The sequence below is a fragment of the Silurus aristotelis genome (genome assembly GCF_946808225.1).
Source record: "Silurus aristotelis genome assembly, chromosome: 7".
Taxonomy (NCBI): domain Eukaryota; kingdom Metazoa; phylum Chordata; class Actinopteri; order Siluriformes; family Siluridae; genus Silurus; species Silurus aristotelis.
The window spans coordinates 25373709-25387034 of record NC_139580.1 but is presented as its reverse complement, the minus strand read 5'-3'; the positions used below and the strand labels follow the sequence as shown (position 1 = coordinate 25387034).

Sequence of the window (13326 nt, the reverse complement as noted above, 5' to 3'; positions counted from 1 at the left end):
ATATTTCATGGATCAAATTTATTAGGAATATAAAAAAAACAATAGGAAACAATACATTTCAATCAACAGCAAATAAAAAATGAATTGCATATCTAGCAGTTTTATTAAACAAAAACTTTTGGGTCTGGATCAAAGAAGCCAGCAGTATGAGGTAGTGCTTTGTTTTTGGATTTTGCCAGGTTGCCAGGGAAAGGTCACTGTTTGTCCTGTAATCAATAGATAAAAAAACATTTAAAATCAATATTCCTGTCCAGAATAAACAAATCCCAAACAACATGCAGGTATGCAAAGCTCAAGTTCGAAACGACATTGTTATTGACATTGTTGCTTATTTGATATCATTGATAACCTGGATTAAGCACAATTCTCTCTCCAGAGCTCTGTAGCACAATTTCAAGAGGACACGTCTGCTCACTGCCATGATCCTTCGCCTGCTGTCCCACTACAACGCTGACAAGCTGTCTATCCATCACCCAGTCCAACTTATTACCAAGGTAGCTGATGCCTTTCAGACTGAGCTTAGAGAGTTCTTTAGGTATTGATGGGGAAAAAGTCAGACAGTCCTTTTGGACCCTGCAGAGGACAGTAGAGAAAGATCAGCAAATCATCTGGGGCATTAACATTAAACTTTATGTGTGCTTGCAATAGCCATGTTGAAGATGTTTGCACTTTCATATATTAACATTCTGCATTTTTTTATATTATATATAAATTAGGGCTGCAACTAACAATTATTTTGATAATTGATTAATTGGACAATTATTATATAATTATTTTTATTTTTTTTAAATTAATGAATAAATCAGATACAAAAATAATTTTAATTAGATGTTTTGCTTATTATAACAATATTTAAAACCCCAATACAGGGTATTTGTGTATAAAAGTGTACTTTGAAAAATGCGCAAGCCACATATTGAGTTTAACTATCTTTAATGTTGACATTTTAAGTCTTATAGTAGCTGCTTGTTGAGGAGTGAATGGGGAATTTCTCCTTGAACAAATTCACTCATGCTGGGTTTTTTTCTTTATGTAAAAAAAGATTTTAAAGCAATTTGTGTAAATCAACAATTGTACTGTTTTTAATGATAAATGCAGATGGCAAGTTGACAGCCGTGCTTAAAAAAAAATCTATATAAAATATAATTGTTTCGAAAAAAAACCACAGACATTTTGTTCAGTTGTGAAGATATAAGCAGAATCCAGAATATATAACTATTTTAATTTTAAATACTATATGCATAAATCAAATATACAATCATTAAAAACAAGTGTTTGAACGTAGTAAAGCCGCAGTAAATCACGTTTGAAAAACGTTTTGTGTTGTAGAAGACAAACGCAATAAAAAGAGAATGGAACAGAGAAATAAGTAAACGAACAGGCTTCAAGTCAAGAAGCTTTTATTGTCATTTCAACCATATATAGCTGACGCATTACACAGTGAAATGAAACAACGTTTCTCCTGGACCCTGGTGCTACATACTTAAAATTTCTCCTTAAAATTTGTTTAAGGAGAAATTCCACATTCACGCCTTAACAAGCAGCTACTATAAGCCTTATAATGTCAGCATTAAAGATAGTTAAACTCAATATGTGGCTTGTGCATTTTTCAAAGTACATTGATGTACTATATAAATGCTTAATCATTCGCTAAAAAACACAACAGTGACTAAAAACGTGATCGTTTATTGATGATGTTATTTGATGCTTTGTGATTCAGAGTTTAATTGAATCCATCACGATGTCTCGAGCGAGCTGATTGCGCAACCTGATGCTCGCGAGTCACGACAGAACAGATCCAGTGTGACTTTCCCGAAGTTACAAACAAACAGTTTACGCAGTAGCGCTTCATTAAACTCTACAGTTTTCACATGATGAGGATTCTACAGTTTTTCCTCACCATGCTGATGTTTTCTTTTCATGTGCTCATGCATCACTGTGGTACTTTTGCATAACTTGCAGGTTAAAGTCTTCTTTGTTGTGCTTAATATAAAATGGGTGACTTGAGAAGCACACTTTTTCCTTCTGCCTAAACAATAACGGCATTTAAATTTGATTATCGAATATTATCGTTTTTTTATCAATTCGTTGTTGCAGCCACATATGTGTGTGTGTGTGTGTGTGTGTGTGTAGTAATTGCTTGTGTGGAAGTCACTTTATTCACCCACCTGAAACCAGTATACCCAAACAACACAGCCTGCAGAAACCCTCCCATGCCTGTGAGGAAGTTGACCGCTCCAGAACCATCAGCTGACTCACTCCACACCTGCGTACACCAGATTTTGACTGTGATGTATCCTTAAAAATAGTTTTAAATCCAGAATTAAGGGCGCCCCTTAAGAAAATGATACGCAAACGTAAGACATAAATATTTTGCACTTTGTCCCTCGAATACCTTAAAAATGCTTAAGAACTTCAGATTTTACCACTAGTAGATTAGCAGATAATAGGTATAATTGTGGGCAACCTTAAATAACATTGATCAAATGTATAGAATATTAATAGAATTTTTGTTATTTGAAATTATTATTATACATATTATTTATTTATTTATCTATTAATTAGGGATGTGCTTCTCCATAACTGAGGCCACTGAGATTCGCATCTTTAGCCTTTATATTTATTCACTGTATATGCTTTCATATATACCATTTGCTGTAAATATGCTAGATATTTATCTGCACTTTTGCACGACTGCTACGTTTTGCACTTCTGGTAGATGACAAACTGCATTTCGTTGCGGTGTACCTGTACTATGCAATGACAATAAAGATCGATCAATCGATCTATCTATCTAACTACATATGAAATGATTTACCCCTATTATGATGCAGTCTGACCTCTGACTTCTAATGCATGGCCCTTTCACAAACAGACCTTTGTCGTCCAAAAAAAAGAAAATAAAGAAAAAATGTTCAATAAAACCAGACATTCTTTTTCCTGTTCTGTTTCAAGGAAGATGGAGCTCTACCTCTGCAATAATAATCTGTATTCTATGTGACTCCCAGGACATGCCTCGTTCTTCATATTGTTTTGATACGTCGTATGTACGTAGAAGCAATGGTGCTGAGAGAACGCTTTTGTGAAACAGTTTAGCAAAGAGAAATCAATTATCACATTGTTAACTTTAATGTAAATCCTTGAATCATCCCTAATATATACATTTGTGGGGTTTTTTTTATTTTATATTTGTTGTAATATAATATTGTTAAAATGCCTTTTCTATTGGTCAAAAAGGGGAAAACCAAATAGTTATAGAGCTGGTTTTCAACAGGGAACGTTTGCTGGCAGCACAAGTTGAGTAAAGGAGATAAAAATACGTAAATAGTTTCATGTCAAATAAAATGTGGCCTATAACAAAAAAATAAATTATAGTAGTAAAATTATGTACTGAAAAACCAAAACTAAACAAACTGTAACTGATCTAATTCTCATCATAGAAAACATCAGCAAATGACTGTGGGGGTGTCAACATTTTTGAAACCAGGGGGATAAAACAATGACAACTTGAAAAAGCTATTTATCTTTGAAAAACTGTCGATTGAAATAAAACAATATATCACTTCTATATGTTTGATCTGAGAAAGGCCACTTGTGTTGCTAATTTTCATAAAGGGTGCCAATAAAAATGCAGTTGAATATATAGGGAGAAACAGAAAGAAATTACCTGGAAGGGGCCCTGAATATTTTTCAAGCACTTTTTCAGATGCGCTTCTGCTTTTTCCGATTCACCAAGTTCCAACCAACCCACTGCAAACATGCTCTATTTGAGGCAAACACACACATGGCATTTACAACGATTCTCTATTAAAATAATAATGCATCTGTTCTACTGATGAAATAAAATCATGACATTTTTACCCAAGTCATAGCAGGACCAAGTGGGTCAGTGACCGCCTCGTAAAACTCCAGATCGTTCCGTCTGACCTCAGGGCTCATCGGCAATCCCAGTGGGAATCCTACCAGAATGGCATCTGCCTGCTTCACTTCACTTCCTGTAAGGTAAACATACACAAGATGTTGTAGAATTGTTCCAGTAAAACTTTAATATAAGTGCATTAATTTCCAAATAAAAAAATAAAAATAAAAATAACAATAATCCTCTTACTTACCCTTTTTGTAACCATCAAATTCCGGGTGGTATTTGAGTTCAGGGTCATAGGGAATTTTTAGCTTATTAGCTATTTCCTGCCATTCTGGGGGTGCAGGATGCTGGAGCAATTGAGCCAAGTCCACAGCAAACTGCAAACTGAAGAAAAACATGAACATGGTTAAATCTATTAAAGTTTCGCTGAACACACAGTCCAGCATGCACTATACAGCACACACCTGTATTTGGCCACAGTGTTGGTGTACACGGAGTTGTCGACGTTTTTGTTGTACTCGTCAGGAGGCATCACTCCTACATAACACATGAAAAACTCTCTTTATAAGATACACTGTATGAATAAAGGTTTATGGACACCTGACCATAAGATTCGTATGTGCTTTTGGAACATCCCATTCTACATTTAGTCTCTTATAATAACCCCGACACTTCTGAGAAGGTGTTTCACTAGATTTCTAAGGTCTGAGTGTGTGTGTGTGTAAAGAATTGTGCTCATTCAACTACAGGGTGAGGTGAGGAGGCCGAGGCCCAGGTCTCACTCAGTTTTCCAGTTCATCCCAGCGGTGTTCAACAAGGTTGAAATCTGAGCTCTCTTCCACTCACTCCAAACGAGGGCTGCAACAACTAATCGATAAAATAGATAATAATTGATAGTGAAATTTGTTGTGATCGAGTGCTTTTAGCGATTAGTTGGGCTGCTAATGTTACGGGTTTGCTTTACGGCAAGATAACAGCCACATGCGAAAAGAAAAAAGAAAACACACTGGTGTGACAGATGAAGGCGAAACATCAGCACGGTGAGCGAAAACTGTAGAATCCTCATCATGTGAAAACTGTAGAGTTTAATGAAGCGCTACTGCGTAAACTGTTTGTTTGTATCTTCAGGACAGTCGTACTGGATCTGTTCTGTCGTGACTCGCGAGCATCAGGTTGCGCAATCAGCTCGCTCGAGACATCGTGATGGATTCAATTAAACACTCAATTTAAAAGCAGCAAATAACAGCAGCAGTAAACGATCACGTTTTTAGTCACTGTTGTGGTTTTCAGAGAACAATTATGAATTTGTACACCAATGCATAATTTCTTGGGCACTGTCATTCTCACATAGGCTTTGTGTCTCATAGTGTAAGTAAAGGGAAAATTGAATGCTACCACATCCAAAGACATCCGGTACAACCGTGTGCCTCCAACACTGTAATAACAGTTTGAAGAAAGAATCACATAAGGCTGGAAAATTCAAGCGTCCCAATACGTTTTTTCTATAGAAATCTCAAATATATTTGGAGTATTTTTTGGTTATTTTAGGTCACTCTTTCATACCTTTGATATGGTAGTACTGGTCTTCGAGATTCCAGGTGACTCTGGACACCCAGTAATCAGCAATTCCCCACACCACTTCACTAGCACGGCCATCTTTAAAAATGTTAAAGTCCTTAAAAAAAATACAAATAAAAATCAATAGCCACGTTTACATGTACACGTTTTTGTCATTTTTAATAAAATCATTCCGATTGAAAGATTCGGTGGACTGTTTACATGAGACGTTATCTAATCCGACACAGTGTTTACATGTGCCGCTGCTTTGAATCAGAATGACTTTGTGACATGAGCACATTAGCCTATGTCCTGTTGGCCACCTTTTATCCAACCAACATGCAGTTAAATTATTTCTTATGCATGCTATTGTAATGTAAAATGTTACACTCAATCATGCAACAGCATGAATTTGTAGGCATACTACTGTTGGAAGGTATAAGGAAAAGATGAGCATAGGAAGCTGAGCTTTTTGGTGGCTGTGTACGGACTGGTGGGAGCGGGTTGTATTGCTGGAATTAAAACGAATCTTTCACATGAGTCGGCGGTCATTAACACGTTTGTGTGGACTGGTAGTGGAATTTAAGGCCTTAGAAGAAGAGACCATCAGAAATCCCATTCCCCAAATTCTGCGTGTCGTGGTTGTTTTATTAAACTCAGAAGCTGTGCGGAAAACCGTGTTGTGGCAAATCGGTTCGGTGTCAAAAGAGCACAGTAAAAAAGTTTGTTTAAATTTGCAAGTAATCGGTTTAAAGTGTGTACATCGCAGAATTTTTTATTTTGTTCGTTTTATAGAAAGGTACATCCCGCCCCTCACAAACTGATTATTTCGTTCGATTTGGGCATTTTTATTTCGATTGAGGTGTTTATACGATGCATTTTTTATTCGGATTGGACTTTTAAACCGATTACAATGCTCGATGTACACGCACCTAATAATAATAATACAGTAATCCCCCGCTTTACCGCGGAATTGCATTTGCCACATAACTGATTTGTTTTCCCGCAGATAGCATGATAGACCCAAAAGTTTTCTGTTAAATAATCAAATTTATTAATAAAAATATATTTATAATTCTAAAATGAAGTAGAATGTTAATACTGTACTGTACATGTACTCATTATAAATGTGATACAGTGTATTGTATTTTTACGAATTGACACAAGTCATTTCGCTATATTCTTGCAAATGTTTTGTGTGTGTGTGTGTGTGTGTTTAAAGTGTGTGGGGGGATTATTTCTTATTATTATTATTATTATTATTATTATTATTATTAATTACTTAAAGAATTTAAAAATGCTGTTTTTTGGATGGCGTCCGTTTATCTCGTTTTCTTTCGTTTATCGTGCGGGTTTTTAGAACGTAACCACCGCGATAAACGGAGGATTACTGTACATCGTTGCATTATTTTTGGACTTTTAGGGGTAATTTAGCATAAATATATACCGGAGCACCTGTGTTAAGTAGAGGTAGTGACGGAAGGCAAGAGCTACATCTCCGTTAATATGGATCTCCTGCTTTCCATAAACGTCCGACGGACACACTTCTTGACCGGAGACAGCACTCTCCCAAGGATACTTCAAGCCCTGGTTACAAATTCAGAAAGAAAAACACGCTAGGATGCCATGGACAGTGCATTCACACACATACACACAGTCCACCACCTTAAGTAAACCACTTTAACTCATACCTTATAGCCCTGCTCCTGGGCATTAATCTGAGCACCTTCAAGTGTTCGCATTCTGTACTCCAAGACAGCTTTGGCGAGGTTGGGGTGAAAGAGTGCGATGTTAGGATACATCCATGTGTCCTAGACCAAGAAATTCAATTAGAATACACTTCATTTCTAGGATTCGAAGGAAGAATTAACTATTTTTTGCGCTTGTTTTATCTTCTGGGTGACACCGGATTTTGAAATTATACTAAAACATTACAGCATACAGGTGAGAATTGAATGAATGTTCAGAATAAGGCATGAACGCACACAATAGTCTTTATGATTACTGGTCTACTTATACTATGGCCTAAAAGTATGTGCACCTTTTGTGAAGAAAATGTACGCAGTTTTGAGTGTGGAGCAAAACAAAAATATGTATAGAAATTAGCAGAGTGTGTGTATTTAAAGAATTTATCAAAATTTTGGAGACACTGTGTTCCTTTTGCTTATATGCAACAAATTAGGTAAAAGAGAAAAAGATGGAAGAATTGGACAGTGTATGACTGAAAGAAAGTTATGTGCACATATGAATCCAAATTTAACCTTTTTGGCTCTAACAGAACTTCTTTGAAATGGAAAACAGGAGAGAAGATGTTAGCAGAATGTCTCACTCACACAGTCAAGCATAAAGATAGAAGCTTAATGGTTTTGGGTTTTGTTTTGGAGCAGAGAAGGTTGGGGATTTATTTCGGGTAAAGGGGAAACTGAACCAACATTGCTACCGTTCCATATTTTAACAGCCCACAATTCCGACTGGACTGCGGCTAATTAAAACCAAATTCACCATACAACAAGGCAATGACCCGAAGCGTACATCTGCACCTAAATCCTATTGAATTACTCTTGGATGAACTGGATCACCAACTAGTGTAGAACACCTTTAACAAGTTTTACAAGACGTTTTTCAGCTGAATGTTTGGAGAAACAAACTGTTCGGATGCCAAGAGTGTATAAAGCTAAGAGAGGATTTGCGACATTACATTACCTACTTTGTTGCATATACAGTACAGACCAAAAGTTTGGACACACCTTCTCATTCAAAGAGTTTTCTTTATTTTCATGACTATGAAAATTGTAGAGTCACACTGAAGGCATCAAGGGCTATTTGACCAAGAAGGAGAGTGATGGGGTGCTGCGCCAGATGACCTGGCCTCCACAGTCACCGGACCTGAACCCAATCGAGATGGTTTAGGGGTAAACTGGACCGCAGAGTGAAGGCAAAAGGGCCAACAAGTGCCAAGCATCTCTCGGGGAACTCCTTCAAGACTGTTGGAAGACCATTTCAGGTGACTACCTCTTGAAGCTCATCAAGAGAATGCCAAGAGTGTGCAAAGCAGTAATCAAAGCAAAAGGTGGCTACTTTGAAGAACCTAGAATATGACATTTTTCAGTTGTTTCACACTTTTTTGTTATGTATATAATTCCATATATAATTCCACGTGTTAATTCATAGTTTTGATGCCTTCAGTGTGAATCATAGTCATGAAAATAAAGAAAACTGAATGAGAAGGTGTGACCAAACTTTTGGTCTGTACTGTAAACAAAATAAAAATGCGTGTGTCTGAAAAACCATAAAAGACTAGGTGTTTTCTGACGTTTGACTGGCACTGTATGCACACTGGCTGAATGTATGTGTATGCTGCATTGTATGACGTTCCTAATAAAGTGGCTGATTTGCACAATGTGTGAGAGATTCCAAATATTTGTTGAAAACCTTACCTGATCCCAGAAAACATGTCCCCAGTAGTCCTGTCCTTGTCCATGTCCTCCATTAGACAGTCCTCCAGGACTAATGCCCCCGAACGGTGTTGGGTTCTCTGTCAGAGAAGGAAGTGCACTGAAAAGGTAAAACATGCAACCAATCACAGCTTGACTCAAAGGCTCTGGTCCGGCCAGCTCCACACTGCTGCCAAGCCAAAGCTCCGCCCATGCCCTTATATGGGAAGTCTGCAGGTCACCATGTTCAGCGAGCACTAAACCTTTGTCAAAGCAAAGCTGGGCGAGCTCACTGCTCTCCGCCACTGCAACCAGAAAGCTCCAGCTAGAATGGCTCTGCTCAGGATGTAACGTTACACAGGAGGTTACTGGGGTCCAGATAAGGTGAACACAAGGACGAGGAACTCCAGGGACTTCTGCTGACATAGTGCTCCCAAACATATGCCTGTTATTAAAGAACAGAGTTTAATTAAAGCTGTGAGCAGCACTGAATCACTGGAAAGCATCACTGCACATTTCACACTTATCAGTGGAAATTAAAATGAAGGCAAATTGTGTGTTTTTGTGCAAATTCGACAGGAAAATATAAATGTTTATGAAAAAGCTTAACAACTGTTTTGGTTAACCTTTCCTCAAAATGTCCAACTCTTCTTGAAAAGCTGTCTTGTAAATTTAAGTATAACTTGTGGCCAAATCAATTTCATCTCCTCTGTCAACTATTATGCATTGAAAAAAAAAAAAACTATTAAATCCACAAGAATATATCTGAGCTTGTGCAGTTTGCTACAGTTGCAGTTTGCAAGCTCTGACTAGTGAGCTCTCTGTCCACCCTACCAAAGCAAAAAAAATGCTGACAATTTTGTTCTTCTGCTAGATGAACGGTACTGTCAGCCCCAGTGCTGTCATCTCAAAATCTGATGGTAGCTCATGTACTGTAAGCTACAGGCGCCTGTAGTGCTGATTCAGCAGGCTCAACGCAGTTTCCTTTGACCCTGGCAACACGTGATGTGATAGCTGCCTCAAACAGAAACTTACACTACTTGAGGAAAAAAAAATATAAATCTGAATGATTTTGAAACGTACCTCCCTCCTCTGTAGTCAGGGGCTTTTTCAAAGGCAATGTCATGACTTTGAGGAGTGAACGAACTCTCAAGTTTAACCGTGATCGGTTCTTCAGAGCTCATTTGGCGCTTCAGCAACACCTCCATGACCAACAAGTTGGGATATTGTCGATGAGCGTAGAACACCTGAGTCGCTTCCACATACGAGGTAAGCACTGAATGAGTGAATATACCTGCACGAGAAGAACAAGAGACACACTATATTATCCAGACCTGCATCCTGCTATTCAACCTAGACAGAAAGCAAGAGGAATGGTGTAGTACAGGGGTCCCCAAACTACAGCCCATGGGCGAAATTTTGGAACAACATATTTAGAAATTTTAAAATGTTAAATATTGAACGTTTTGCTCGTATCATATCTGTTATAAGAAAATAAAGGCTGGCTTTTAAACTATAATTTCTCCTAGTTATTAATAGAGGTTGAGGCACTGATAGTGATGGATACCAAAACGATCGGCAAAATTTTACACCATTGTTTTTTTTTTTGGTTCCGGTCTGCTGTGATTACGAGAGCAGCCTCTAGAGGCGAATTACTGATGCCATGTGATGTTTGTTTCTACACGTGAGACTGCGTGCTGCACGGAGAGCGCTATATTTAATTTATTATTAATTATTTATTAATTATATCATCCGTATTCATGATCCGCATGTTTGATTTGGCACATGTTTTTACGCTGGATGTCCTTCCTAACGCAACCCTCCCCATTTATCCGGGCTTGGGACCGGCACTGAGAGTGCACTAGCTTGTGCAACCCTAATGGCTGGGGTTGGTTCCCTGACCGGGGATCAAACCCGGGCCGCAGCGGTGGAAGCGCCACATCCTAACCACTAGACCACCAGGGAACGTTTATTAATTATATTTATTAATTAATATAGTTCTATTTACTATAGTACTATTTTACAGGAAGTGTTATTTTGTTCTTTTTTTTAATCCAGTATCGGTTGATTAATCGGTTATCGGCAGGTACGATCCAATGTAGCTATCAGTATCGGTCAACCTCTAGTTATTAACATAGCCTAATTTTTTGTTAGATTTACCTATCAACAATATGCATAAGTAGATAAATGTTTTGATTTCAATAGCTTTTTAATAGGCTATATATTATTATGCCCCCTATTATGCCCTATCTCTTGAAAAGCATTACTTTTCAAGAGATAGGGCATAATAGGGGGCATAATAACTACATTTAAAAAAAAAAATAAAATCTCCACAATCAGTGTAGTCAGTGTAATTGTCACTCCGGCCCATGTAAGTTTCTTTTACAGAGCGGTCCGGGCCCCATTAAAGAATTATGTGGCCCTCACAGAAAAAGTTAAAAGACCCCTGGTGTGGAAAGCGGTGGACACAACATTCCAGCTATACCAGTGTGGGCATCCAAAGTGTACATATGCTTCCCGTTCTCGACCTTCATCCGGACTGCAAGCGGACATGGAATATCAGCTCGGTGACAAGCTCCAGCATTTCCATTATAGACTCCCCCCTTATGCATCATTTTTCCAAACACTCTCCATCCCAGCGTTCCATTAGTCAGAGGCGGCAGGAAACGGTGGTCAGAGGGTAACGAGCAAGTCGAAAAAATATAAGGGTCAGCAATGTCCGGGTTCATCTCTGGCAAACAGAAATACACACTTTAAATAAATATCCTTGTGCTTTGCATAAATATTCACCCCTAGGAACTATTCCACATTTTGAAGTGTTACAGCCTGGAATTGTATTGCACTTAATTGGGATTAAAACCATAATATTAAAGTGTGTGTGAGAATGAATTTTTTTGAAACAATAAATATTGACTCAACTTTGGTCCCTAAATTAGTTCTAACACAATGATGAGGAGACACATGATTACTTGGAGTGATTCATGAAGGCGTGAATGGAGTGTCGCATGATCTTGCTGTACACACACACCGTGGCTGCAGCATTAGAAAACGTGGAAAGGATCATAGGATATTGAGGATTTTTTTTCAACTGTAGCATAACTAATTTACATTATTTTTATTAGTTATGACACCTCTGTCATTGTACAACTGTGACTATACAGTTGAAATGTACATCTCTCATATTGTAAAATGATGTGTCCCATATTTCTCTACTTATATTGTGCATTAAACAATATTCTCTAAATTTTCTGTAGTGCATATTGTAAAGTATATATATATATATATACACACATTCTGCACAAAAATATACAAATCTTAGGGTCGGCTGTCCACCAACTTTTGTCTATACTGCACATACGGTAGATGCTAAAGTGTATTTTGTTGCTGTGCACCTTTACTATGCATTGACAATAAAGTGGAATGTATATATATGTGCCTCTGTATATATCTATGTATTTATGTCTATGTATGTATATATGTATGTATGTATATATCACACAAACGTGAGTACACCCCTCACATTTCAGCAATCATTTTATTAGATCTTCACAAGGAACAATACTATAGAAATGAAACTTGGATATATTTTACAGTTGTCAATGTGCAGCTTGTATAGCAGTATAAATGTACTTGTTGCAGTGGAGCTTCTATATGACCCTGGCCACTGTATTGTAACTCCTCACAGAAGTCTTTGCCATGATGTGCCATGTTGAATATCCAGTGGTCAGTATGAGAGAATTGTGCCCAAAGCACCAAATTTTACTGCTCTAATACAAGATACACAAATTTGTATGGACCTATCAAGCAGACAAAAACATGAACATAATGAATAGGACATGTGGCTTTGCATGGTTACATGCCGTACAGCTGTTATCATTTAGGCTTATGTTGCCAGATCTTTCGACAATAATTGAGGTATTTTTAGAGGATCTGTACTGCTATACAAGCTGCACATTGACTACTCTAACATATATACAAGTTTCATTTCTATAGTATTGTCCTCTGTCTGTCTGTCTGTCTGTCTGTCTCTCTCTCTCTCTCTCTCTCTCTCTCTCTCTCTCTCTCTCTCTCTCTCTCTCTCTCTCTCTCTCTCTCTCTCTCTCTCTCTATCTATCCTCTCCTGATCCTAAGCATTACAGGAACGCTTTATATGTGTAAGAAATGTCCAAACACTCCATACCTACAGTCTCCAAGTAAGTAACTGGTTCTGCTGTTCCCTACTTAAATATAGAAATAAACTCACCTGGGAGTGAAGTCACCCAATACCTTTACCCTATTCTTCAGAAAATGTTAATAAAAGCCCAGTTTTTGTTTCATTCGCTTCTTTCACTCTTATAAGGAAGCTGAACTTTCTCGTGCCTACAGAACTGTGAATTTGTGTGGGCGGGGCCTAGGGGCGGGGCTTTGCCTCTTTAGACGCTGATTTGGGATCAGGTCTCGAGTCCCACATTTGTTTCTTTTCAGAGTTGG

The 13326-nt window shown here is 37.8% G+C and overlaps 1 protein-coding gene across 3 annotated transcripts; it reads right to left on the bottom strand.

Moving 5' to 3' along the window:
• Positions 1-3: 3 nt before the first annotated feature.
• Positions 4-13243, bottom strand: pgghg (protein-glucosylgalactosylhydroxylysine glucosidase). 3 transcript variants are annotated; one of them, XM_083546304.1, is made up of 14 exons: positions 13096-13242; positions 11342-11585; positions 9940-10150; positions 8860-9301; positions 7114-7233; positions 6878-7009; positions 5429-5540; positions 4330-4402; positions 4113-4249; positions 3862-3995; positions 3668-3763; positions 2169-2266; positions 350-573; positions 4-206 (listed from the first exon to the last, which is right to left on the bottom strand). In XM_083546304.1, the coding sequence occupies exons 2-14, from the start codon at positions 11583-11585 to the stop codon at positions 130-132; spliced, it is 2100 nt and encodes a 699-aa protein (XP_083402430.1). In that variant the 5' UTR covers positions 13096-13242; the 3' UTR covers positions 4-129. The 3 variants fall into 3 exon arrangements, with proteins under 3 accessions (XP_083402430.1, XP_083402431.1, XP_083402432.1); XM_083546305.1 differs by lacking the exon at positions 350-573 and having other exon boundaries at positions 13096-13243; XM_083546306.1 differs by lacking the exons at positions 4-206; positions 350-573; positions 2169-2266 and adding an exon at positions 2807-2877 and having other exon boundaries at positions 13096-13243.
• Positions 13244-13326: the final 83 nt, after the last annotated feature.

Excerpts from the sequence above, each read along its gene's own strand:
- pgghg (XM_083546304.1), bottom strand. The coding sequence starts at position 11,585 with ATGAACCCGGACATTGCTGACCCTTATATTTTTTCGACTTGCTCGTTA. Across the intron at positions 7,234-8,859 it reads GACATGTTTTCTGGGATCAG|GACACATGGATGTATCCTAA; the intron begins GTAAGGTTTTCA and ends TTCTTGGTCTAG. Across the intron at positions 207-349 it reads GAGAATTGTGCTTAATCCAG|GACAAACAGTGACCTTTCCC; the intron begins GTTATCAATGAT and ends TATTGATTACAG.